Consider the following 27,982-nt stretch of genomic DNA (forward strand, 5'->3'; position numbering starts at 1 on the left):
CCTAATGCGAGCACTTTTTAAAAAGAATGTTTTATCTAAGTGTCTAAATTGTTTCATTGTGATTCGTATTTACACTGATTAACTTTCTTGGCCATTTATTTTACCACTTGCTCATTAAACCCCCGTGATTCACTACAAATTACACATAAACTGTTATTTATGTATTTTTTCCATATTACATAAATCAATTGCTATAAACATTCCTTTTACTTTGTGGATGTTAACCACTTTTTAAGAAAAGTATAAACTATCTTAGGGTAAACAAGGAAAATAAAACAGTATTTAACATTTAAAGAAGTATAATAGGTACGATACAATACAATACAGTTTATTTTTGTATAGCCCAAAATCACACAGGAAGTGCCGCAATGGGCTTTAACAGGCCCTGCCTCTTGACAGCCCCCCAGCCTTGACTCTCTGAGAAGACAAGGAAAAACTCCCAAAAACCTTGTAGGAAAAATGGAAGAAACCTTGGGAAAGGCAGTTCAAAGAGAGACCCCTTTCCAGGTAGGTTGGGCGTGCAGTGGGTGTCAAAAGAAGGGGGTCAATACAACACAATACACAGAACAGAACAAATCCTTAATACAGCATAATAATAAAAATTTTAGAAGTACGGAGCAGAATTTAACATTAGATGATATCACATAATAAGATTTGGATATTTTTAGAGTTCTGGAAACCTGATCCATCAAGCTGCCTCCCCATTTGGCCATTCCACGGCTGAAACGTTGCTCCGATAAAAGGACCCCTCTTTCCCATGATTCCTGTGATCCTCCATCATGGATGACTTTACCATAGGCAGGCAAACAACTTGGCAGGTGGGCCGTGGCACCAATTGCCACATGTGGGTACCGAGAACAGAAACAGAATAGGTGAGGGTTAGTATTCAATTCTAACTATCATGTTACTTATGTTTTAGTGGTAATGACTAACAACAGAGATGCAGTATGTACAGTTAATCAGCAGGTGTTTGCATTCTTACAACCAGCACTCTAATTTCCCTCTTTCTATCTGTTTCTATAGCCACTGACAGTGCAGACTAACCCTGGGCAGATTCTTCAAAGTGAGCTGTCATGGGGTGGGCAGCAAACCCAAGTCTTGTTCATCCAGCAGCCAGAAGCTACAGCTAACATGCCTCTGAAACCACAGCAATCTCCCAAAAAACTGGGAAAGGCTATGTACCTCCCTATACTTAATTCATACCCCAAGATTGCACCCCATCCAAGCAAAACTACTGAACCCAGCAAAACATTTAATGGAAAGGTTGGAGATGGAGTTATAGGCCACACCCAGAGTAAAAGAGTTTGTGTAGAAGCCAGAAGAGATGCCATTTCCTCCAAAAAAGCAGAAAATGTCTCCTTTACTACCTTGAAGAAAAATGAATCCCAGGAGCAGAAACACCAAACCTCATCAGTTAGATTCCCTAGTAAAAGGAATTCCGTTACACCGTCTCTGCAACAGCAGGTGGTAGCAACCTCTGATGTTCCGGATCACTGCATTATTTCCCCTTGTACTAATGAATCTTCAGTTATAAGACCACCAATGGTATCTGGTTTAGAACCCTCTGTCTCTTCTACATCAGTAATTTCCAGTCTTCCTGGAATGTCTGGACAAGATGAAAGTGGTGGCAAGGAGATAAAAACTTTTCCTAAGGTGTCAAAGAAGCATGCTTCCAACATAATGAAACAGCGACGTTTTCTCAACACTGTAGAAATACTTAGTCGCTCTGGCCTGCTAGGAATAACATTACGAACCAAGGACCTGATTCGACAGAATCATAGCACACAAATGGAGATCTCAGAACTTAAGGAGCATACTCGGTTGCTTTGTGAGGCTATCCACACCAATGATCTTGATGCCTGGGCAAAGTTACAAGAGGTCATGGCTTTGTCAGGCCAATACAAGCACATGAATGAGTGTCAAACTGTAACTACATCCCTTGTACCAGAGGCTGTTCCCTCTGTAGGTCAGACATTATCCAATTATCAGCCTGTAAATGGTTGTGGGCATGCAGCCAGTTCTTTGCCACAACCTGAAGCTGTTGCCCTAGACCTTAGCAGCAAACGACACTCCAGGTCCTCAAAGAATGTTCAACCAGACAGTTCCACAAGTACACCACGTCTTTAAAAGAAGACTCCAAGAATCATCTGCTTATAAAAGTACATTATGTGCTACAGTTTGATATGCTGCCCACTGAATGTGGGATGTTGCTGGGTCTGGGTATGCTACATTTAGCATACTACCTTGATCATTATAAAGTGAAGATTTGCTAACCACAGCAGATTCAATTGCAACGTGGCTTTTTCCTAGTGACTTCAAGATTTTTATTGCTGAGTGAGGCCTTCAAGAGCTTAATACAGACTTCTAATGCTTTTAAATATGTGGACTCAAATGTTGAATCAAGGTATACCAACTGTCAATACCAGGTTACAATAATGGTTCAACACTCAATTTCAACCTTGTGTTTTAGATTTAAAGGTGTTAGAAAAAAGGGAGAAACTACCAAGGTGGAAAAGCTTCAGAAATGTAGATTATGATGTGAGAGAACAAGTTAATATAAAATGTACAGTGTTCTAGAGGTAATTGTACAACAGTTGCAAAGCAATTATGAAACAGAGCATAGAGAATCATAATGTGTTCACAAAACACTGGTGTACATTTGCTTCTTAAAGCTTGACATTAGACATAATAAAATGTAAAAAGCAGCACAGGCTACAGTATCAGGTATAGTATAGCTACTGCTGATTTCAGACATTTAACACTCCTTCCATTTCAACTAATAAATAAATCATTAATGCACACCCATGCTAGTTGATGTTAAATCATGCACTGTATCATACATAATCACCTTTCCAGCATCAGGTGGCTATACTGAGCATCATATCACTTGCACTAAGTATCAGAGACAGGTGAGTAATCCTATCATAAATACTACAGGTCTACTTTGTGACATCAGCATATATAGTAATGTAATCTAAAACATGGTTCTGGTCTTCAAAATTTTCTTAAAAGTCCATCTATATTAAGAAGCCTCACCATAGCATAATATTGGAGTTAAAACTAGCACAATTTTATTTAAAATTTTGTATCATTTCATATGAATACTGCAGTTAATGTGAATACTGCATTCTGTAAAAATAAAGATTTTTTTTAATTTTCAGCACTATAAAAGAAGTAGCTGGCAAAGTAAATTAATATGTTAACATGCAAATTAAATTAGAAATGATATCTCTGTGTTCTGGGTGGCATGGTGATCTATTAGTTGCACCTTTTGTTGCACAAATCCATTAAAATGAGTTGGAATCCTGGCCTAGTGACTGTCTGTATATTTATGGGCTGGGTTCTGTCCTCCTTATATTTTAGGTTTATTTTCCTCTATTTTAAAGGTGTATCTCTGAAGTAAACTTTCAACTTTAAATTATTCCAGTTCAGAGAGAGTGTAAGTGTGTGTGCAGGAGTAAGCCCTGTGATGAACTAGCTTCTGGTCTAGCCTTGCAGCAAATGCTACTAGGATTGGTTCCAGCACCAACATGACCCCTAAAATTGGATAAAGTTTGTTCTGAAAATTAATGGGTGTATTGAATCTGTGACTTTTATATAGGACCCCTAAAACACATATCAATTTATCCATTTTATTTTACCTGTTTTTTTCATTATTGTGAACTAAAGCCTTTTCCAACAGCATTTTGTCTCAAAACAATTAGAATATACACAGACATATTCCCATCTGGTCATTTTAAAGATGTCAGTTAGCCTAACATGCATATGGGCATGTGCAGAAAACTGGACTACTTGAAGAAAACCTATTCTGCATATGGTAGGCATTGACCATGTAGGTAATCTGATCCAGGTCCTTGAAGCTGTGAGGCAGCAGAACTACCTTTTGTTAAAAATCTTACTTCATAAATATATGTCATGTTCCATATTTTTAAAACAATGTTATTAACTATTGTATTCTTACAGAAAATACACTGTATTAAAGTGAACATAACAGATTATGAACAGTTTTCAACAAGTGTTTGATACATGTTGGAAAATAAAGGACCTGGTAATTTAAATACTGATTTGCTTGGAAATTCTCATTACTTATTTCTGCAGCCAGATCGGCATTACTGCTGATGGTGGACTAAAGGATTCCTGGTTAAAGATGTTCAGCCTTACATTTGTTATTCTATTTTGCTCATTAATACAGTACAGTATATGTTTGGTAGGTATTTGTTATTTTACAATATTTAATACTTTTTACACTGTGTACTTCTATTTGAGATATTTTTGTGACAATTTAGTCACCTCTTTTAGATTTGATCTCCCCCACTTAAGAGCTATATTTAAAATAAGGCACTTGAAGTTGACACCAGCCAAAATCTTATGGTTTCCCAGTCTATAATTATAATTATAGTAGCAGTGAACCTCTATAATCGTAGCAATTTCAGCTACAAAAGTATCTTGATATTTGTATGTTTGCCTGATGAATCTTGTGGGTTATAGTTGAGGTTCTTCATATCTCTACTTCTTTTAATTATATGTATTATGAGTAGATTTTTTTACATAGAAAAACACCCAAATGGGCATTCTCAATGAATTAGTAAATTATGAGGGTAGTTTGAATATAAATTTAAGTCTCTTATTATCAGTCATAACTTTCACATGTATTCCTTGACATATTTTTCTTGCTACATCTCTACAGTTATCAGTATTGCTCAGGTGTCTTCTTTATCTGTATGTTTTTTTTTTTTTAATGGTTCGAGGACTGTTTCTAAAAATTATTGGTACCAACCCAAAACCTTTCTTCTGATTTGCCACTTAGCATTTGACCGGGATAATAAATATGGTGAAGTATTATTTCCTGGTGTATATTCTTCAGTGTTCTTGTCACAGTGTTATGCAGGCATCCGGGAACTAGAAGAAAAATATTCTGATTTGATCAGTCTTGCCTTTTCAAACAGAATGCCATCTTTAATTTGGATTTGGGAATCTTTCATTAGCAAGCTCTATTGATGGTTGAGTGTTTTTGCATAAGAGCATTTCATTACTGTGTTGCTTGTGGCCAAAATTCATTGACATGTCTGTGTGATTGATTGGCATTTTTCACATTATTTGCCATTGTGCAGCTCTGGTCACTGTTGGCTTCTATCATATTTCTTTTTTCTCCATTCTGCATGAAAACATGAGATTAAAATTTTTCTCAGCCATTACAGAGAATAACTGCTGGGAAGTACAATACAATTTATTTTTGTATAGCCCAAAATCACACAAGAAGTGCCACAATGGGCTTTAACAGGCCCTGCCTCTTGACAGCCCCCCAGCGTTGACTCTCTCTAAGATGACAAGGAAAAACTCCCCAAAAAAAAAACCCTGAAGGGAAAAAAATGGAAGAAACCTGGGAAAGGCAGTTTAAAAAGAGACCCCTTTCCAGGTAGGTTGGGAGTGCAGTGGGTGTCAAAAAGAAGGGGGTCAATACAATACAATACAATACAATACACAACAGAACAAATCCTCAATACAGTATAAAAATAAAAATTTTACAAGTACGGAGTAGAAGTGATCTCACTTCATGGTTTACAATGTAAATGAACACTCTTCTGTAGTGTCTGTTCCTTTGTATTTTAAATATTGAAGGATTAGACAACATGCTTGTTGTACACTTTACATTATTATTATTTTTTAATTTAGTTATAAATGTATCTATAAATTAAAGACTTAATTATTTTAATTAACTTGGGGAGAGTTGATTTCCTTCTATGATGTAATGAAATAAGTTAGCAAATAAAGGGGAACATAATGAATGTGAGTGTTGTGAACAAAACAACTAGTGACCACTTTATATAGAATTCTGTTTACAGTAATTCCTTACAGTAGTTCAGCATTCAATTTTAGCATTAAAACTGAAAAGTGCTTTATTGCTTGTGCAATATTTTAAAACATATTTACCATTTGTATAATTTTTTTAAAGTTTAAAAAATTTTAATATAACAATTGACAACAGGTACACAATTTACAGTTATAAGTAAAGTATTTATTTTACCTACAAAAAACAGTATGGATTATACAAATAACCTTAAAATTAGAAAAAATTCTTTGAGGATGTAAACACACATGAAGTGGTTTTGGTTAATTTATTTGGGTGTAACCTGCTCCTCATGATCATCTCTATTATTTCTTTAAATGAGCTCAATATTGACTAATATTCAGAAGGTTGTTGTGAGTATCATACTGTTAGAGTTAACCTTTCCCAATGTTGAATTTTGTAATTTGAGAGTTGAATTTATCCAAAAGAAAGTGAGGTATGTATTATTTACTGTACTATAGATGTCAAGTTAAGTACTGTATAGGCTTTTGAATTTAACTTTGAGAGCTGATTCTTTCAAATACTCATCCAATACCACAATACTCCAAAAGGCAATATGACTCTTTCTTTTTATATAGGAAAGTTAATAGTAAAGCGAATGGTGGCATTCCTGGTTGGTTTTGTGAGATCAAGATACCATTCCTTAGTTCCACATCCTTCTCCTCCTTTATTCTGGTTGCCCAGGTTGACCATCAGAATGTCAATAGAAGTTAACTTAAGGCCTAGCATATTTCCTGGTGTTTGTTCTACGTCATGTTTCGAGGCAATGTTAGCTTAACATGTGAAGTTCAAAGTTTTACAGTTTTTTTTCAATTTGCTATTACCGGGTCCATGCACCACTGAATATGAACATTATTGGGTTTTCTATTCTTCATTACTGCTAGTTTATTTTCTTGTGTTCCCATACTTTCTAATTTTTCATTTTTATTGAATGAAGGAGTTTTGTTTCAGACTACATATCTTTGGGATGTAAACTGAATCGTGCCATCTAAACACAGTATTTTTGAGTGCAGGATGGGACTGCTGAGTATGAGCTACAATGGATGCATGTCATATAAGGTAAAGCCTTGTTAAACATTAGAAGCAGAATTGTGTGTCATTTAATAATGGAGTAATGCTGAAAGACCAGTGATGCTGGATATCAAGCTAAGATAGTGTTTTGTATTTATTTCAAAGCTACATTCAAGAAATATCCTAATGGATTTTCATGAACTATCATTTTAATAAACTACTATATTATTTGAACTTGATTGCTTTGTGTTTTGTTATTAATATTAATTTTAGAAACAAGTTAAAATGGACAGCATTCTTGTGGATGCTTGTGCCAGTGCTTGGGTTTTTTCCAACAAGTCAATTTTACATAGCACTATTTTATAGTGAACATCTTCCAATGAGCTGTACAGCTAAGCAAAGAAGAACTGTTCAGATACTACCATAGTCATAACACTGGCAGGCTTAGTGACACACTTAGAGTTACACTGTGAATTGAAGATTGAAGAATCACCCTACTATTTTTCTGTAGTCTTCTCAGGTGGTGCTTTATATATATATATATATATATATATATAGCATATTTGGAGCAGTTGTGGCTTCTTCCGTGACCACCAGTCATGTAGTTTTCTCATCCTCTGTAAATTTGTCCTACCAGTCTGCAACTTGAATCAACAAAATCAATCAGGTTTGATTATGTCCTATGTCGTAAGGACATGTCTCTATTTCTCTGTGTGCATGAGAGCTGAGATTCGATGAGCACTTACTTGAAAGTTACAATGCAGTGCAGCCACAAAAAAGAGTAAGCAAAAAGACAACTTCCCTTCTGGGATTAATACAACGCACAAAATACCACAAAAATATCAAAATTATGCAACGAGTTATTTTATTTTAATGACAATTTGAATTACATCACAGCTTCTGGAACCTTGTTGAAGTTCCAATAATGGAATATTTTGTGTGGAGTTTACATCCTCTGCCTATGCTCCATTGTACTTCCTACTAAAACCACGGTAATAGGTTGATTGAGAGAATGTTTTATTGATGGACTGCTTTTCAATCCAGAATGTTTTCCTACTTTGTACCAGTGCTGACCATGATAGGATACTGCCTTCCCATGAATCTGTAATGAAAAAAACTGGTTTACTAAAAGGATAGATTTGGATACATATTTGACCCAGGGCTGTCTCCCAGTTCTTAAGCTGGGATTGTTGGCATAGTGTAGTTGTTCTTGATTATCATTACATAGTATTAATTAAAGTCTCAGTTGTGATGTGTTTTTTTATCTGCTTTTATCCATTTTCCTATTGTTGTTCACTGTTTTTAATTTTCGTAATGATAATTTAATTCACGTTTTTATTTTTAAGAGGAGTGTGACTTTGGGGATGAAACATCCTTGTGTCTGAAAGCATCTGGGTAGAGAGTAAATGCTTCAGCAAATGGTATGCAGATACAGGTTTGCTGTGCAGTCACTGGTGCCATTCCATAAATGAGGCAAGTGAGAATGGATGTTGTAAATGCCCAGGAGTGGCTGCTTGTGAGGAACATTAGTAACACTGAAACACCTATGCTATGAATGCCACTGCAAAACAAGGTGAGTTTTTACATGCCATTACTCCATATGCTGCAGGACCAAATCTCTTCATTGGAGTCCCTGGATAGGTAGCCTTTTGTTGCTTCCAGGTTTTGTCATTCCTGCCAAAAACTACCATGTTTTTGTGTATCTACAAAATAGTTTCTTCATTGCCCAGTATTTATAATTTCTAAAGGTTAATGTTTAATGTATTAGCCTCTAGAAAGGATATTGACATACATTATTTTACTTGGTTGCTGCCTTATCTCCGGTCATTTTGTGCCATGGCGTTTTTTTTTGGATAAGCACAGTTTTTGATTTAATTTTGTTACTGTAATTGTCTGCACCTGCCTAATGTCACACTGCCAGTGGGGTGTGTACTGAAATATCTTTTTAATTCTATTACTTTTGAGTGCTGTGGTTTGTGATAATTCCTGTGACGCTTACTGCATCTGACAGTCTTGTATGATGCATAGCTTAAATGATCAAGGAGCTGTCTAGCAGGCTTTTTAATTTTTTATTGTTGTTTTGTTTTTGTTTTTTTTTTTTGAGTGACAGTGAAGTGCCCCCTATGTAGGACTTGCATTTTGTACTGGCATCATCTCAATAGATTTGAGTACCCCAGTTTTAAAATAGATGGCCCATAAGAGGCACTTCAGAGACATAGAATTTACTTAATTTTTTTTTGTTTTTAACTTTTAACTTAATAGTAAAACTTGAGCTGCCATGTATGAGCCAAGAAACTAGGAAACAAATAAGTACAAGGTTAATGTGATTCCAGGCTAAGAGTCCGGATAAATGAATGCAGTCAATCTTATGTGAAGTGAGAAGTTGTTTTTCAAAAATTGCTTGCAAGTCAAAAAATAAAATTTGAAAAGTAAGGAGTGTCACAGTGTCAGTTACTTTTCTTACAGTATAGTCCATCCTTTCTGAATAAAACAGGAATGCAAAAATTTTCTTGTGGTTTTTTTTTTCCTCATTGTAAAGTTTGTAAAATATTGCAGTCTGTTTATAGAGAAGTTTTTAAAACACTTTATTAAAAACATATGTATCAATAGCTGCTAAATTGTTTAACATGAATTCCTACAGGTACCTTAGTCACAAAATGTTGCAATTTTTAATGTATGTACACTGCTTATGTCAGTATATTTTACTGAATTGTTCTCACAGTGTAGACCTCAGTAATTTTGTCATTACTGAAAAGTACATACATTTTTTCAAGTGTTTATTAGCCACATAATATATTCAACAGAGGCATGTGCTCCCTGGAAATGTGGTCTTTTTAGAACTGCAGTTCAGACTTTGAAACTATATGTATTTCATGTACATATGAAAAATTTTAACAAGAGAAATATGATTAACAAGAAAAGAGAGTTAGCTTGCATTAAAATGGAGCCATCATTCCTATCTATTTACAGGTTTCATATAGTCGTGTTAAAAATTAAATAAACCCCATGTGTATATAATGTGGATAAGATTTGATCTCAGTTAAAAAAGTACCCATCAATAAAGGTAATGGATGTAATTGAAAAAAAAAATGAAACATTGAATTCAATGTCAAAAAAGGCAAATGAAATCCACTGTGATTCAATGTTCTGTAATAATAATATGTGAAAAGTTCCATGAGGGTGAATACACTTTTCAGCATTTATTTGTAGTTTGTTTTTGTGATGCACTCTTTAAGGGGAAGTGAGGTTAATATGAAAAAAACTGAGCTACACTGATTTGACATCATATGAATGGGAAGTACATTAATGATTTGCCAACAAAAATATTACCACAAACTTTTCTCATTTTTGTTTTTCACAAGGTAGATTCCCATCTAGTGCCAATGTATTAATCATAACAAGTCTTTGTGTGTGTGGCGTTGGTAAGTCTTTACATTCTTGTTATAACCATCATTATCATTAATAGTTTAATGGAAAATTTTCCAGTTTTACCCAAATTAGATGGTTACTCCTAAAAACCTTTTACCTCCACACTCTGTGTTCTTAGACATTTTTATGGGCGAGGCCCATTTTTTTAATATTATGTGGCAGCATTTCCAGACATGTCTCCACTTTAGGTTCATCCCTTCAACCTCCATCGAATTATGCACATCATTTCACCCAATCAACCTCTGTGTTTCACTCCATCTTTGCAAACAATTCTTGTCTGTTCCTTTATATAAACCTCACAAATAAGTTTCCAGTTTCTGTTGCGTTACTTCTTGTCTGTTGTGTTATATGCAGCTACAAGCTGTGTTACCCAGCTTCACCTGGAAACTTTCATAAGACAGTGGGTCTCAGATACAGTGCCATTAGTTAATCAGATGTAACAGAAGTACTATGTGCTTTCCTGTATATAATATTTGTTTGGTTTTCTACAAAGGTAAATATTAACGGCAGGTAATGTGGTGTAGTCTTTCAGGCTTTGTACCTTGGACTTAAAACCCTGAGGTTGTGGATTCAAGTCCTGCCACTGACAAATGTGAGACCATGAGCAAGTCATGCCACCCGCCTGTGCTTTAACTAGAAAAGCTAAAGAAATGTAACGGAATGTATCTCAAATGTTATATGTCACCCTGGATAAAGACATCATTCAAATAATAAGTGATAATAATAATATTAAGTTACTGGAGCTGCTTAAGTTTTAAATATGCAGCTTGGCTTGGATGCAAAAAACAATTTTACATGAAAGTTCAAATGGTAATATTACAGAAATTACAGAAATAATGTAATTATTCTCATTATTAAATGTTTACGATTTTCACTTGTTCTTAGTTATTCACTCACATGTTTGTTGTGTTTTTCATCAGTTCTAACATGTTGCATTTTACTTTAACTTACTACAAACAGCAGTTATATTTACAGGCTGCATACTTAGAGAGCTCATGTAATGAACAAAATTATTTTATTTTTAGGGTTCTTAATGTGGAAGAAAACAACTGTTGGTACCATGTTTTGGAGGCTTCTTAAATGGTTGGTGATCAACAACTGAAGCCAACAGATGCAAATGTATAGGTAAAGAATTTTGAACACAGTGAAGGGGGGGTATGGCATCCCTGTTTCAAAGTAAGCAGACGCATGGATAAACGTGACCAGATTTCAGAGGACAGAGTGGGTGTATTAAAGTCCATAGATGTGAAAGAGTGTAGAGTATAGAGTAGCTCATTTGAAACCCCATTAGGTTTAAACTTCTGCACTCTGTCCTCCTTATCTTGTCCCTTAGGACGTCACTTCTCCATGCCTTTTTGCTTCTGGTGAAGCAACACCATCATTCACAGCTACAGCATCTGGCTCTGGCACTCAAACTTTATAGCGTTTACTAACTATTGAACTTTGCCATACTTTTTCTTCCATTTCACACCTCATTGAAAATGGCAAATATGGTTACATCAGTTCAGGACACTGCTGCTTTTTCAGCCATCCATTCACTTTATTAGCTAGTGCTGCTGTGAATCCCTTTAACTGCATGCTTTGTTTCCATAAAGCAATCTGTAAGTGCCATGCAAAGCATGTGATTTAACATATTAATAAATACCGATAAATAAAAAATATATGTTGACAACTTATTTTTATCTATCTTTCTATATATATATAGTGAGACTTGCCCGGACACCACCAGTCAGAGACCACATCTTTATAAAAACCACACGTTTATTATTCATTTAAATAAACACAGGAATAAAGTCCTGAACAACACATGATGCACACAGCAATCAATCACCACAATGAACTCTTCTCTATCTCTGTCCTTGGCTGCCTATCTTCTCCTGGGAGCTTCGTCCTGCTCCCTCTCCCGACTCTAGCTCCATGATTGCTGGGATGTGGCACCTTTTATTCCCACCCGGATGTGCTCCAGGTGGCTGATGACGATCTTCCGGCAGCACTTCCTGGTGCGGTGGAAGTGCTGCCCTTTGCCCCGGAAGCACTCCGGGCGTCCCTGGCAGGTTCCTCCGCCATCTTGCCAAGTGTGGCGGAAGTAATGTTTTCCCAGGTTCTAGGAGGCTTAAGATACCCCCTGGTGGTGGCCACGGGTCCCAACGAGTTGGAAAGTCTCTCCTCCTCTCCAGTGGTCCTCTCCTGCTCCAGGGCAGTTGTGTCCTCCTGAACTGGAAGCTTTTACTGCCACCTTCCGGACCTTCTATGCATCCCTGCCGGGTAAGAACCCCAGCCGTCTGTGACTCTGCCCCATCGGCAGCGAAGTACAATCCTTTGTAGCAGCCATTCCCGCGAGTGTACCCTTTAGCCCTGGGTTCGCCCTTGCTGACTTTGGAGCTTCCCTCTGCACGCGCAGAGGATGACGTATCACACTCGGCGAGCTCACGGGCTCACATGTCCCTTTGTAGGAAGAACCAGCTTTCCCCCTTCGATTCTTCCTATTTCTCTGGGGCATTCTGACGGCCTGGATCTTCTTTTTGAAAAGGAAGATATATAATATATATATATATATAATACACGAAAAAAGACATGCCAATGGGATCTCCGTTATTAGGAGTCCTACCTGAACTAGTTATGCAGTGATTCAAAAGCGTGGCTCTAATTCTTTTCAAACCTAATCTTTGTGGATATTATGTTAACCTGCATCCAGCCCTGCCAGCAGGTCCTCAAATTCCTGCAGGGAAAACTTGGGAGTTGGCAGCACGGCAGCACTCCAGCCACGGTAAGAAAACTCACACTGTTTCATTGTGGTCTGAGGTGTCACCAATTGCATGGCTGCACTCGGGTCCCAATCCAGGTGGTTCATTATGTGGTGGGTGCGGCAACACGCTGTACTCGGCATATGCTCCCAACCTCCTCCTTCTAAACTTTGGATACTCTATGTTGATAATACATTTGTCATCATTAAAGAGCAACCAGCTAAATGAATTCCACAACCATATTAACTCAGTATTCCCAGCAATTCAGTTATGCCAATTTTGGTTATAAGTATTTATCATAAGGAATGTTATGTGGACAAACTATTACACTTTGAGAGTAATCACACCCTTATCACTTTTCAAAAGTACATGCATCCTCTGTAGTACAAAGCAAACCAAAAAGAATGAAAGATATTATCTGTTCCATCTTTTCACATCAAACGGCTACCCCAAGACATTTACCAAACAATGCCAACTTAGGAGATGCTCCAGACCTCCGCAAACATTTGGCACCAACCCGATCTCTCTTTCTTTCTGGTATGGCCTTCCTTATTGCCGTGGTGCATCTGTAACCACAGCTCTCAAACGCTCTACAGACTTTTTAAAGTCAAAAGCAAGAAATCTGCAGCAGAGACACAAAACACAGTATACTATACAGTACATGCCCAGCTGTATACATGGAGCAAAAATCAAAAACCCTCGCAACCTGTATATAAGAACATCTCACTTCTGTCAGAAGGAAATATCCAAGGTCTCTGATAAATGCACATACCTATTCAACCAGACACATGTTTAACATTCAGGTCAAATACTAAGAGTGTCAGAGAGCTGGCTGAATTGTGGCTATCACAAATATATATATATATATATATATATATATATATATATATATATATATATATATATGTAAATGCAAGGGGTCACTGTTGCCCCTTAAACCCAACAGACAGATGCAAATGACACAGGATAAAAGCACTAAGAAGTATTTTAATGTTTCTTTTTGGAAAACAGTGTCCCTCAAGCACCCCAGCCACATTGAACAGGCAATTTAATGAACACAGTACTTTCAAATAATAATATTTCTCTCCTCCACACATCCCAGCAAGCTCTGTCACACACCTCCCAACTCTGGCTCCTTTGCTGTGTCTCCAGTAGTCCTTGACCTGGAAGTGCTTCTGTCCTTTTGCACACGTGATTTGCTAGCACTTCTGGGTCAGATGGAAAACTGGAGACCCAGCAAGGGAGCCGGAGTCGGGAGGTGTGTGACAGGGCTTGCTGGGATGTGTGGAGGAGAGAATTATTATTATTTGATAGTACTGTGTTCATTTAATTGCCTGTTTTCTTCAGCCCGGAAGTACTTTGAAGCTTTCATCCTCATAATCTGGGAGTACTTCCAGGCTATAGATGAGGCACAACTCCTCCAGTCCCTTTACAGCTCCTACTGATTGCACCCACAGCACCCAACAGGGCCGAGCAACCGTACTCCAAGTTCCAGGATGCCCTGTGGGAATCCTGGGCACCTTTACATTCTAGGGAAACTGCCATCTAGTGATCTGGTGGAGGCAGTGTCCAAAAGAACATCCTTGCATCCTTTGCTGCTGGCCGTCTCTCAAATTATATATATATTGTCACAAACTCGACAAAGAGCCATAGCAAGGTTTGGGGCAGCCACCTGTATATTGTTTCCTGACTGCAAAATTGAATAAAGTGATAGCACTGATGTGCACAAATCGAGTCCAAATCAGAACTGAGGGGATAGGGGAAAGGTGGTGGCTTTTAAAGGTCAGTATAGGAAATGACATCAGAGGGGGCGGAAGGGTCCTCATCCATAGGCTCGGACCCATAAGTGAAGTCAAAGGGGTTGGATCCAGAATGGAAATCATCAGGGTCAGGTGGAATTTCCAATGAACGGTCTGCAGAAAAGCAAGAAAAAAGATCAGTGCACTCTGCCCCATCCTGGTCTGTCTTGGAATTACCCTCATTCAAGCCCCTTGGCTGCCTCCCATGTGCATGTGTGTGACAATATATATATATATATATATATATATATATATATATATAAATGTAGTTGATTCTTGACTGTTTTGATTCTTGTACAAGTCAAAGAAAGTTATGGTTAAGCTTTATAATACAATGGTGAGGCCTCACCTGGAGTACCGTATGCAGTTCTAGTTTCCAGGCTGTAAAAATGGCATAGTAGTGCTAGAAACGGTACACATAAAGGTGACCAGGCTGATTCCAGGCAGTGCCTGGTATGAGTTATGAATGAATATTAAAGGAGTTGAACCTTTTTAATTTAAGCAAACAGATTAAGTGATGACATGATTAAAGATTTTGAAATTATGAAAGGCATTAGTACATTGAATCAAGATTAATTTCAAATTAGTTCAACAAGAACACAACATTAAATACATGGAATAAGTTACAAAGTAGTGTGTTGGAGAGCAGGACTTTCCAGACCTTCATATCTTGACTGGATATTATTTTGGAAAAATGAGATGGATAGGATTGGCTGGCTTTGTTTGGCTAAATGACCCTTTCTCGTCAAAATTTTTCTAATGTTGTAAAATCCCACCCTATTAGTTATATCTCATTACAGTGTCACCAGATTTGATTGTTTTTTTTTAATAAAATATACTTTAAAGTATACTATTTTCTGACATAGTGGTACATTCATCCTGTCATGCATTTCAGGGTGTCTTGCTCTTACATTTCCCTTCTAAGTAAGTATTTGTTTGTGTGTGTTTATTGTAACACATTGTAGTTACCATGCTTACCAAGAGTAAAATAATGGTAGTGAAACTCAAGAGAAATGTATATTTATTAAGTAATTAAATAAACATAAACTTATACCGTATTTACTCGTGTACCATGCGCCCTCGTGTAAGACGCGCACCCTAATTTTTATAAAGAAAATCGGGAAAATCGTTTTGCTCCGTGTACGACATGCGTTGTAATTGTATAGGAAGCGTTTAGAGAGAGAGAGAGAGGGCGAGAGAGAGAGAGCAAGAGCACGAGTGCGCGAGCGAGAGAGCAAGAGCACGAGTGCGCGAGCGAGAGAGCAAGAGCAGTCTTGTGCGCGAGAGCAAGAGCACAGTCTTGTGCGAGAGAGAAAGAGCAGTCTTGTGGCGAGCCCAAGCAGAAGAAGTAAACATTACAGAATTACATTTCCTCATGTATGACGCGCACCTGATTTTCTAATGCTAATTTTCGGGAAAAAAATGTGCGCGTGGTACACACATAAATACGGTACAGAGGGAAACATTGAAGCACCAAACAAGCAAAATGGAAACTGAATCCTGTTGCCTGTCTCATTCTTACTACTTGGGTCATTTCAGAGTATCACAAAACTGTTTTGTCACCTTCTGTTTTCTTCCTGTCTTTCTGCCTACCAGTGAGACTTTTGTTTTTCAACTAACCTCCTGAGACTCCACTTAAGTTCCACTGGAATAGGTTCTACAAAGCCTCCAAGCTACTATACCCTCGTGCAACCCCTGAAACCTCCTCAGCTTAAACAGGGCTTCATCTCCTAGAAAACTTTTCTGGTACCTTTCCTCTTAAAGGATCAGCCATTTCCTTTATCCTTCCTGCAAGGACGCCATTTTCTAAGCTCTGTTAGTTGGGTGAGGTGTTGTTTTCTTCCCAGCCTTGCATGATCTCACTCAAGCTACATTCATTCACAGAACTATTGAAATGAAAATAGTCTTCGTCCACACTAGCATTTTCACATCATTTACAAGCGCATCTCCATCCGCACTTAAAAAAATTAAAATGCATGACTTAGATATTTGCTTACACTGGACATGCACACATCGATGGAAAAATCCATAAAGGGATGGTATGTTGTAGCGACTGGTAAATTATTTGCCTTTTAGGCATTGATGTAGCATTCAAATCTTTACAAAACACAATTTAGATGAATACAGGTAAGCAACACAACAACCACCATAAGAAGCAGCTCCTGTGTTGAAATGTGTTTTTCTTCCATGAAGGGTGACCAGTCACAGAATTAGATATTGTAATGAGCAGAATCCAATCGGGGAAGGGCTGCTTGATAAGCAAAAACAAATCAGTGTTGGATTAATGTCTGCATTTTCTAAGGTCTACGATTTTGGCCATCCACATTGTAATGACGAACCTGCATTTTCTGAAGTGAACAGCTTTGGAGTTTCCATTTTAGGAGTTAAAAACTCTGGGGTATTGTGGACAAAAGGCAAAAATGGAGACTAATGTCTACATTATTTAACAAAAACATAATAGTGTGGATGTAGTCTCAGGCGTCCTTAATCATTTCTGAATTGTCTCCTCTTTCCACAATGCATGTTCTCCCAAGCTCCAGTTTCACTCTGTCTTCCTGGGTGCCCGGGCCTCAACACTTCCATTTATTACTCCCCGTGGTGATGCCTTAAGAGCACAACCTCTTCTCCCTTTCTTGTGACTACCCTTTGTGAACCAGGCAGCTCACTGCAAAATAACATTTTGAAAGAAAGTGTGTGATAGCATAAAATGATAGATAGATAGATACTTTATTAATCCCAAGGGGAAATTCACATACTCCAGCAGCAGCATACTGATAAAGAACAATATTAATATTAAATTAAAGAGTGAATAAAGAACAATATTAAATTAAATTAAAGCTTGTTGTTTTCTGTCATTTCCCAATATGATGTCTATTCTTATGTTTTATAGTTTACTCAAAAATAAAACAAGTAACAAAAACAATGACAAAAGCAGAAAAAAAATGAAGTAGTGCTAGAAAGTTAGATTGCAAATTTGTAATTATTTCCAAATCAGGAAATTGTGAATCGGCATGTGGTAATCATTTGTGTCGAGTGGACATGCAAGGCAGGAAAAGCACATGACAAAAGCGTGACAGAAGAATGACAAATACATTTACCTTGTTGTCTGCCCATCACTCCATTTAATGAATTTTGTAGTCCTACTCGAAAATGAACTACTCACAACACAAGTTCTAATACAAAAAAAGTCTTTTTATGAGGGCATTGTACATGTCATAGAAGTCAAAGTACAGGGTGGGCCATTTATATGGATACACCTTAATAACATGGGAATGGTTGGTGATATTAACTTCCTGTTTGTGGCACATTAGTGTATGTGAGGGGGAAACTTTTCAAGATGGGTGGTGACCATGGTGGCCATTTTGAAGTCGGACATTTTGGACCCAACTTTTGTTTTTTCAATAGGAAGAGGGTCATGTGACACATCAAACTTATTGAGAATTTCACAAGAAAAACAATGGTGTGCTTGGTTTGAACGTAACTTTATTCTTTCATGAGTTATTTACAAGTTTCTGACCACTTATAAAATGTGTTCAATGTGCTGCCCATTGTGTTGGATTGTCAATGCAACCCTCTTCTCCCACTCTTCACACACTGATAGCAACACCGCAGGAGAAATGCTAGCACAGGCTTCCAGTATCCGTAGTTTCAAGTGCTGCACATCTCATATCTTCACAGCATAGACAATTGCCTTCAGATGACCCCAAAGATAAAAGTCTAAGGGGGTCAGATCGGGAGACCTTGGGGGCCATTCAACTGGCCCACGATGACCAATCCACTTTCCAGGAAACTGTTCATCTAGGAATGCTCGGACCTGACACCCATAATGTGGTGGTGCACCATCTTGCTGGAAAAACTCAGGGAACGTGCCAGCTTCAGTGCATAAAGAGGGAAACACATCATCATGTAGCAGTTTTGCATATCAAGTGGCCTTGAGGTTTCCATTGATGAAGAATGGCCCCACTATCTTTGTACCCCATATACCACACCATACCATCATTTTTTGTTCCAACAGTCTTGGAGGGATCTATCCAATGTGGGTTAGTGTCAGACCAATAGCGGTGGTTTTGTTTGTTAACTTCACCATTCACATAAAAGTTTGCCTCATCACTGAACAAAATCTTCTGCGTAAACTGAGGGTCCTGTTCCAATTTTGTTTTGCCCATTCTGCAAATTCAGTGCGCCGATCTGGGTCATCCTCGTTGAGATGCTGCAGTAGCTGGAGTTTGTAAGGGTGCCATTTGTGAGTAGCTAATATCCGCCGAAGGGATGTTCGACTAATGCCACTCTCCAGTGACATGCGGCGAGTGCTACGCTGTGGGCTCTTGCTGAATGAAGCTAGGACAGCCACTGATGTTTCTTCATTAGTGACAGTTTTCATGCGTCCACATTTTGGCAAATCCAACACTGAACCAGTTTCACGAAACTTAGCAAGCAGTTTGCTAACTGTAGCATGGGAGATGGGTGGTCTCGTAGGGTGTCTTGCATTGAAATCTGCTGCAATGACCCGGTTACTGCGTTCACCAGACATCAACACAATTTCTATCCGCTCCTCACGTGTTAACCTCTGCGACATGTCAATGGCTGTAAACAAAGAGAAACTTGTAAATAACTCATGAAAGAATAAAGTTACGTTAAAACCAAGCACACCATTGTTTTTCTTGTGAAATTCCTAATACGTTTGATGTGTCATATGACCCTCTTCCTATTGAAAAACAAAAGTTGGATCCAAAATGGCCGACTTCCAAATGGCCACCATGGTCACCACCCATCTTGAAAAGTTTCCCCCCTCACATATACTAATGTGCCACAATATCACCAACCATTCCCATTTTATTAAGGTGTATCCATATAAATGGCCCACCCTGTACAACAAAGATGCCAACACTCCTCCTCTTCCTGTAACTCTTCCTCCACTCCCAACTCTAACTCACCTGGCTGAGGTGTCTGACTTTGTTGTATCTTAGAATTACTTCCTGGTCAGGCAGGCCTGATCGGGTGGAATCTCAAATGGCGCTTTTCCACTGCATAGTACGGCACGACACGGTTCAGTTCAGCTCACTTTTGGGGGGTTTTCCACTGGGAACAGTACCTGGTACCTGGTCCTTTTTTTAGTACCACCTCAGCCGAGGTTCCAAGCGCGCCGAACCGTTACCAAACGTGGACGTGTAAACTGCTGGTCACTGATTGACTGGAGAAAATCGTCATTACTGCGTCACTGGCTATTCTTTTCTTTAAAGGTACACACACGCGGAAGTTTGTGTCCCGTCTCCCCATCGCTGGACGCAGTTTGTTGCATAAGTGGATGAATGTTTCTTCAGACATTCGAAAGTTCTCCAGCCACTGAGTGTTTGTAAAACCGGGAACAATCACATCCCACCACTCTGAAGCACGGTTAAATGTCCAAACAGATGGTCTGTTGCGGCGACTTTTTTGCAAAATGTGGAAGATCTGTAATATACAGAATCAGCATTTTAATGTTACACTGGCAGTTAAGTTCATTTTATGCTTTGCAACAGTGATAAAAGTTAGCTAGTGATGTGCTTTTTTTAGATGCTTACCCTTGCGTCGTCGAGCTAAAGTGTTGTCGTTGTCTGCGTGTTGTTGTAAAAGTTCCACGGTGTCACGGCAGTAGAGGCGGCGCAACTATAACGACACGTGAATAATCCCACCCACTCTAAAGCGGTACTAAACTGCAGTCGAAACGCAAACTGAGCCGAAGTGAGCCGAACCAAGGTGAGCTGTACTGAACCGTGTCGTGCCGTACTATGCAGTGGAAAAGCGCCTAAAGTAACAGGGGAGTCTCTTTCTGGTAGCTTCCGCCAGCAGCACTTGAGGAACCCAACAGCGCTACCCATGAGAACTCCCACACGGCCTTACAGGTTTCCAAATGGTTAATCCAGTAGAGGTTTGTCACCATCTAGTATACTAGTGAAACATATGGCTCTGGGTGCTAGGTACAGAAACATCAACCACATACACATGGCATAGCATTCAGGTGTGCTCGTAGGCTTGGTTAGACAGTCATCATAATTTTGTTTGTTACATATTTTTGTAACAGTCATGTTTAAAGATAACGTTGATAATGGAAAGTAATTATATGTACTAGTAATGTACATAAAGTATGTTTTTTAATACTGTTTTACAATATCATGTAGCTGAAACTTCTTCATAGACAACAGATTTCAACTCAAGTGATGAGAAGATTCACGTGCTGTTAGTCATTGTCAGATGTGGAGGTTAACTATGGATAACTGGAGTTCAGATTTCTTAAATCAAATTTTTTCAAAGACTTACCTAATGGGGATTATAAAAGTCTTAAGCTAATACTGTTGGCTGCTTCCATGGTTCTTGAGGCTGATCCTCCAATTAGCTGTGAACCACCCAATTTCACTGAGATTGCACAGGTGATGAACCAGCTGAGGGGAGGGAAGGCTGCAGGGATCTGTGGTATCCGGAGTGAACTTCTCTAGGCTGGTGGTAAGGCTGTCCTCCTGGCATTGCAAGCTATCTTTGCTTCCATTTGGGAGACTGGCATCATCCAAACTGACTGTAAAATGGAACTTGTCGTCCGTATCTGGAAAGGGAAGGGTGATTGCCTGGATTGCAGTAATGACAGGGGGATAATACTGGCCGGGTAAAGGCCTTGCTATGGTTGTCTTAAATAGGATCTGTGATCACTTGCTCACATACCAGAGACCAGAGCAGTCTGCTTTTACACCCAGGAAATCTGCTATTGACTGCATCCTGACACTGAGGGTTCTCATGGAGTGCAAAAGTGAATATCGGCAGAGTTTCTTTGAACCCTTTGTCAACTTTCATAAAGTGTTTGACTCGGTTGATCGGGCTGCCCTGTGGGACATCCTGAGATTTTGTGGGATTCCCTCAGGGTTGCTGGTTATCATGGCTGGCCTGTACAGAGTGGAGACTTTGCTGACGATGCTGTGATCTTCGTGGAGTCAATGGAGGATCTGATTACGGCTCTCAAAATACTGAGCGGGAAGTCTGAGTGTCTGGGCTTGCGAGTGTTCTGGATAAAAACCAAGATCCAGGCCTTTAATGACTTTTTAGGCACAGCCATCAGCAGGGTGTCTGTCTGCAGAGAAAGTGTCAACCGTGTCGAGAGGTTTACTTACTTCAGCTGTGACATTCATGTCACTGGTGACTATTCCTATGAAATCAGTAGACGGATTAGGAGAGCATGGGGGGGCGGGGTCATGAGGTCGCTGGAAAAGGGGTGTGTGGCACTCCCAATATCTATGCAAAAGGACAAATGTCCAAGTTTTTAGAACCCTGGTGCTCCCTATTTTGCTCTATAGTTGTGAGACTTGGACGCTATCCAGTGACCCGAGATGAAGATTGGACTCCTTTAGTACTGTGTCTCTTCAGAGAATCCTTGTGTACCACTAGTTTGACTTTTTGTCAAATAAGCAGTTGCTCACAGAGTCCTGAATGAGGCACATTATGTGCATTGTGAGGGAGCGTCAGTTACGGCACTGTGGCCATGTGGCGCGATTCCCTGAAGCTGATCCGGCTCACAGGATCCTCATTGCTGAGGACCCGAGTGACTGGACCAGGGCAAGGGGATGCCCATGTAACACCTGGCTGCAGCAGATAGAGGGTCATTTCTGGAGGGTGTGTCTGCCATCCAGGATCCCAAGCTGTTTCATCGTGTGGTGGGTGCGGCAACGCACTGTACCAGTGCATGCCCTCCAACCTAACCTAACCTGACCTGATCAGCAGCCAAACATAAAATACAGAAGATCATCATTGTGGCATTTTCCTGATGAATTATTGTTTGAGAAGTATTGAACTTTTGAATATTCAGGCACATCTGTGAAGATGGTTGTAGTGTAATATAAAAACTGAGCACACATTTAGTCACCATGTCATCAAGCCATCTTTCATGTATTTCTACATAAGTTGAGTTGTTTTTATTTTTCACTTTCACTTCATTTCAGGAAGCAGGAGAAGTGAGCCGCTGTGACTGAGAGTCGCTTAAGATTATGTACAAACCCAGAGGCAAAGAGATAACGTGACCTACTAGTGTATTCATAGAGTTAGGGATGCTACTTACCTTTTAAATAAAGAACATATTTATTAGTGAATTGAATGAATAAATACACATTTAACTTCATAAATGTCTTATATCTTAACCCTGGTTATCCAACCCCGCCTACATCTGGCCCCACCCCTTCCCAAGTACTGCAGTGAGGTGCACTTACTTGCTTCAGCATGCTCAGCTTACAGATGTTTCACTGTGTTGCTGTCAAGCATGTCTGTCAAACAAGTTAAACAAAGCACATATAAAAAGATACAAGTTGAAATTACTGCTCCCAAGGTTAAAATGAAATAGTAAATTAATTTGTAGTTGAAGTTGCATGGAATATTTCACTGTTTTAAGATAAGACAAGGTTTACAGATTCAATATTCTTGTCAATGGGAGATTTGAAAATTTCAGAAATATTTATGGTGTGCTACAGTTAGGTCCATAAATATTTGGACAGAGACAACTTTTTTCTAATTTTGGTTCTGTACATCACCACAATGAATTTTAAATGAAACAACTCAGATGAAGTTGAAGTGCACACTTTCAGCTTTAATTCAGTGGATTGAATAAAACGATTGCATAAAAATGTGAGGCAACTAAAGCATTTTTTTAACACAATCCCTTCATTTCAGGGGCTCAAAAGTAATTGGACAATTGACTCAAAGGCTATTTCATGGCCAGGTGTGTTCAAGTCCGTTATGTCTTATCAATTAAGCAGATAAAAGGCCTGGAGTTGATTTGAGGTGTGGTGCTTGCATGTGGAAGATACGGCTGTGAACAGACAGCATGCGGTCAAAGGAGCTCTCCATGCAGGTGAAAGAAGCCATCCTTAAGCTGCGAAAACAGAAAAAAACATCCGAGAAACTGCTACAATATTACGAGTGGCAAAATCTACAGTTTGGTACAGAAAGCAAGCACTGGTGAACTCAGCAACACAAAAAGACCTGGACGTCCACGGAAGACAGCAGTGGTGGATGATAGCAGAATCATTTCCATGGTGAAGAGAAACCCCTTCACAACAGCCAACCAAGTGAACAACACTCTCCAGGGGTCGGCGTATCGATATCCAAGTCTACCATAAAGAGAAGACTGCATGAAAGTGAATACAGAGGGTGAACTGCAAGGTGCCAGCCACTCATAAGCCTCAAGAATTGAAAGACTAGATTGGACTTTGCTAAAGAACATCTAAAAAAGCCAGCAGAGTTCTGGAAAAACATTCTTTGGACAGATGAAACTGTGATCAACCTCTACCAGAATGATGGCAAGAAAAAAGTATGGATAGGGCGTGGAACAGTTCATTATCCAAAGCATATCACATCATCTGTAAAACACGGTGGAGTCAGGCAGAGTGATGGCTTGGGCGTGCATGGCTGCCAGTGGCACTGGGACACTCGTGTTTATTGATGATGTGACACAGGACAGAAGCAGCCGAATGAATTCTGAGGTTTTCAGAGACATAATGTCTGCTCAAATCCAGCTAAATGCAGTCAAACTGATTGGGCGGCGTTTCATGATACAGATGGACAATAACCCAAAACATACAGCCAAAGCAACCCTGGATTTTAATAAAGCAAAGAAGTGGAAAATTCTTGAATGGCCAAGTCAGTCACCTGATCTTAACCCAACTGAGCGTGCATTTCACTTGTTGAAGACTAAACTTTGGACAGAAAGGCCCACAAACAAACAGCAACTGAAAGTAAAGCCGCTGCAGTAAAGGCCTGGCAGAGCATTAAAAAGGAGGAAACCCAGCATCTGGTGATGTCCAGGAGTTCAAGACTTCAGGCTGGCATTGCCAGCAAAGGGGTTTCAACCAAGTATTAGAAATGAACATTTTATTTCCAGTTATTTAATTTGTCCAATTACTTTTGAGCCCCTGAAATGAAGGGATTGTGTTAAAAAATGCTTTAGTTGCCTCACATTTTTATGTAATCGTTTTGTTCACCCCACTGAATTAAAGCTGAAAGTCTGCACTTCAACTGCATCTGAGTTGTTTCATTTAAAATTCATTGTGGTGATGTGCAGATATTTATGGACCTAACTGTATATTCAAGATGTCTCAATGAAACTGTCCCGAAGAATAAGTGCCAAATTACAGTAACATTAGTCCACTGGGAGTTTTTTCATGAGGGCAGAAGGGTGGATGCTTTTCACATCATATACGTATCTTCTGAACAGGTATGCACATGGTAAGTTATTGAAGCAGTCACATGTATGTGTGTTGTGTTTGTTTTCACCCTCAACTCCTTTACAGGCACACAGAATGGATGCACGTGCACACAAAAAACTCTATTAAACACATTGCACCAGCTGTTTAGCTAAACGCACATTTCAAGATGAACTACACCGGTGACCAGTACTGACAGTGAAGCAGATTCCAGACGAGACGAGATGGTGAGACTCTCATACAAAATCGAACGTGTATCCTAAAGTTACACCGTAAGCCCAAGAATACACACTTTGGAACACATTCAGAGTATCAAGAGCCCCATGTGATTTACATCCTTGAGGTGCACAGGAGATCAGAGGAGTTGAGGTTGAAAACAAACACAACACACATACATGTGACAGCTTCAATAACTTACCATGTGCATACCTGTTCAGAAGATACACCTAAGCAATCACTTTCATAGCTGGAAAAAAATATACAGTAAACATCTCTCCTCATTTTCCTATAGAAGTATAGAATTTCATAAATGCAAAGAGCTCTTTCGCCCAAGCCTTTACAAATACAAGGCACGTTGAGGAGAAAGAAAAATCTGCGAACACAGACGTCATCCAGCTTCCAGATGTCACCGATGTCATCCTCCTCACAGCACGATTAAGCCTTCAAGTGGGGGAGCTGCTGGACTGAATGTTAGTGTCATGAGACTCGACACCCCAAGGGGAAAACACCCCCAGCCACACACACACACTCTCTCTACACAAACACACAGACACTCTGTGTGCTTACTTAACGCTCAAAACTCATGGAAGACTAACTTCTCATCACACCTCCCTCACTCCTCGATCAAATATTTCAGTGTTGCATCACTCAAAACTCTGTGTCATGACAATTCAAATTTTCCAAACTGATGGATCTTAGCCATTTTATCCACTACGTGCACAGTTGTGGCCAAAAGTTTTGAGAATGACACAAGCATTGGTTTTCACAAAGTCTGCTGCTTCAGTGTTTTTAGATCTTTTTGTCAGATGTTTCAGTGGTACCAAAACACCCCTGAAAGCAACCTCTCCCAACCATCCAAGAACAGTTTGATGACCATCAATGCCTTTTCCAGAGCAACGGGCCATAAGGCAGAAGTCATAACTAAGTGGCTCGGGGAACGAACCATTGACATTTTGGGTCCATGCCCAGGAAACTCCCCATTGAGAACTTGTGGTCAATCCTCAAGAGGCGGATGGACAAACAAAAAACCCCAAATTCTGACAAACCCCAAGCATTGATTATGCAAGAATGGGCTGCCATCAATCAGGATTTGGCCCAGAAGTTGATTGATAGCATGCCGGGATGAATTGAAAAAGAAGGGTTAACACTGCAAATGTGGACACTTTGCATAAACTTCACGTAACGGTCAATAAAAGCCTTTGAAACTTATGAAATGCTTGTAATTATATTTCAATATACCATAGAAATGTCTGACAAAAAGATCTAAAAACACTGAAGCAGTAAACTTTGTGAAAACCAAAACTTGTGTCATTCTCAAACCTTTTGGCCACGACTGTACAGACCCCTTTAGGTGAGCCACTTAACCAAACACTTTCATGGCCTGAAAATACAGACATCTCTCCATATTCGCTTTGGAAATGTACAAGATTTCATTTCTGCTACCGTCTCTTACACCTAAGCCTGTACAAAGAGCAAGTTGTACAACAACAAAAACTCCTGACATAGACAAACATCATTCACCTGTTATATGTGACGTAATCCATACATTGACGTTCGGCCCACCATCATGGACTTAGTCAATTGTGCACATGTCACAAGGGCTGTGAAATACGCAGTCTTCCATTTTTGAAAAACACAACACTGTTGTCCACCTCTGTATTGCTATTTACTTCTCAATATAATTTAACAGCCACTATTAGTCTTTTTTAAAGTAAAAAAACACACACACACAAACCCAAAAACCACCACAAATTTTGCTCTGGCGCTAAAGCACGATGGAACCGAATAAACCTCGCTTTTTATCTGTAGCTCATGGAAATGCTGTTTTTTAGGCCATGCTACAGGGACATTCACTCAAAAGAGGCCCTGAATATTTTGTAATAACTCCCTCGCTAGGATGAATCAATCTGAACGAAATAACGTGCAATGTGCTCCTCAATATATGGAGCTTCGAACAAGCTGGGACTGCCCATGCGTCGGAGCGATTAGGTGGGCACCGGACAGCCGTTGTGACATTTAACCTCTGTTTTCAACATTTGGGTGCCTACCACCCGTACTCCTTCACTCAGTCACTCGACTTCTTGTCAGGATGGTGGTGTACTGTATTGAGCAGCGCGTCTTCATGGTGTAAACCTATTGGGTCACCAGTTCGTTTAAGCGATGTCAGAATCAACTGGATGATCGTGAGTTAACGCAAGGTTACTTCCAGCAAGATGGAGCAACGTGTCACACATTGGCAAGGAGCATGGCAGAAATGGAGTCCTTCTTTGGCATCAGGGTCATTTCAAAGGGGCTTTGGCTACCACAGTCGCCAGATCTGACACCACCAGACTTCTTCCTTTGGGGTCTGCTCAATTGAAAAGTCTATCGGAACAAGCCTCGCACTGTGGAAGATTTGAAGGAAAACATCCAACGTGAAATTGCTGCTATTCCCACCAAAGACGCTTGCAGATACGTTTCGGAACATGGAGCGCCATGCCGAAATGTGTCTGGCAGAAAACAGAAACCACTTCCAGCTTCGCATGTCATGCAATCGATTACATGTACATCAGAGTATATAAAGCGTATATTTTTTGGTTCAGATTGCTACAACAGAATATTCGGGGCCTCTTTTGGACAAAGAGACCAACAGAAGACGATGCTTTTCAGTGAGTAAAAGTAATTTCTTTTAATTTCTTGGTTGGTAGACATTTATTCAAACCCACTGTATATTACACT

At 39.3% G+C, this 27,982-nt stretch overlaps 1 protein-coding gene across 3 annotated transcripts in view; it reads left to right on the forward strand.

Annotated features, from left to right (window-relative positions):
• Nucleotides 1-4,064, forward strand: part of LOC120538729 (CLOCK-interacting pacemaker-like) — a 153,235-nt gene extending 149,171 nt beyond the window's left edge. For all 3 annotated transcript variants that reach the window (XM_039768148.1, XM_039768149.1, XM_039768150.1), the window contains one exon: nucleotides 1,024-4,064. In XM_039768148.1, the coding sequence (XP_039624082.1) occupies nucleotides 1,024-2,127 (1,104 nt within the window). In that variant the 3' untranslated portion in view covers nucleotides 2,128-4,064. The remainder of the gene's footprint in view (nucleotides 1-1,023) is intronic.
• The last annotated feature ends 23,918 nt before the right edge of the window (nucleotides 4,065-27,982 follow it).

This window comes from Polypterus senegalus, chromosome 11 (assembly GCF_016835505.1).
Source record: "Polypterus senegalus isolate Bchr_013 chromosome 11, ASM1683550v1, whole genome shotgun sequence".
In the NCBI taxonomy this organism is placed as follows: domain Eukaryota; kingdom Metazoa; phylum Chordata; class Cladistia; order Polypteriformes; family Polypteridae; genus Polypterus; species Polypterus senegalus.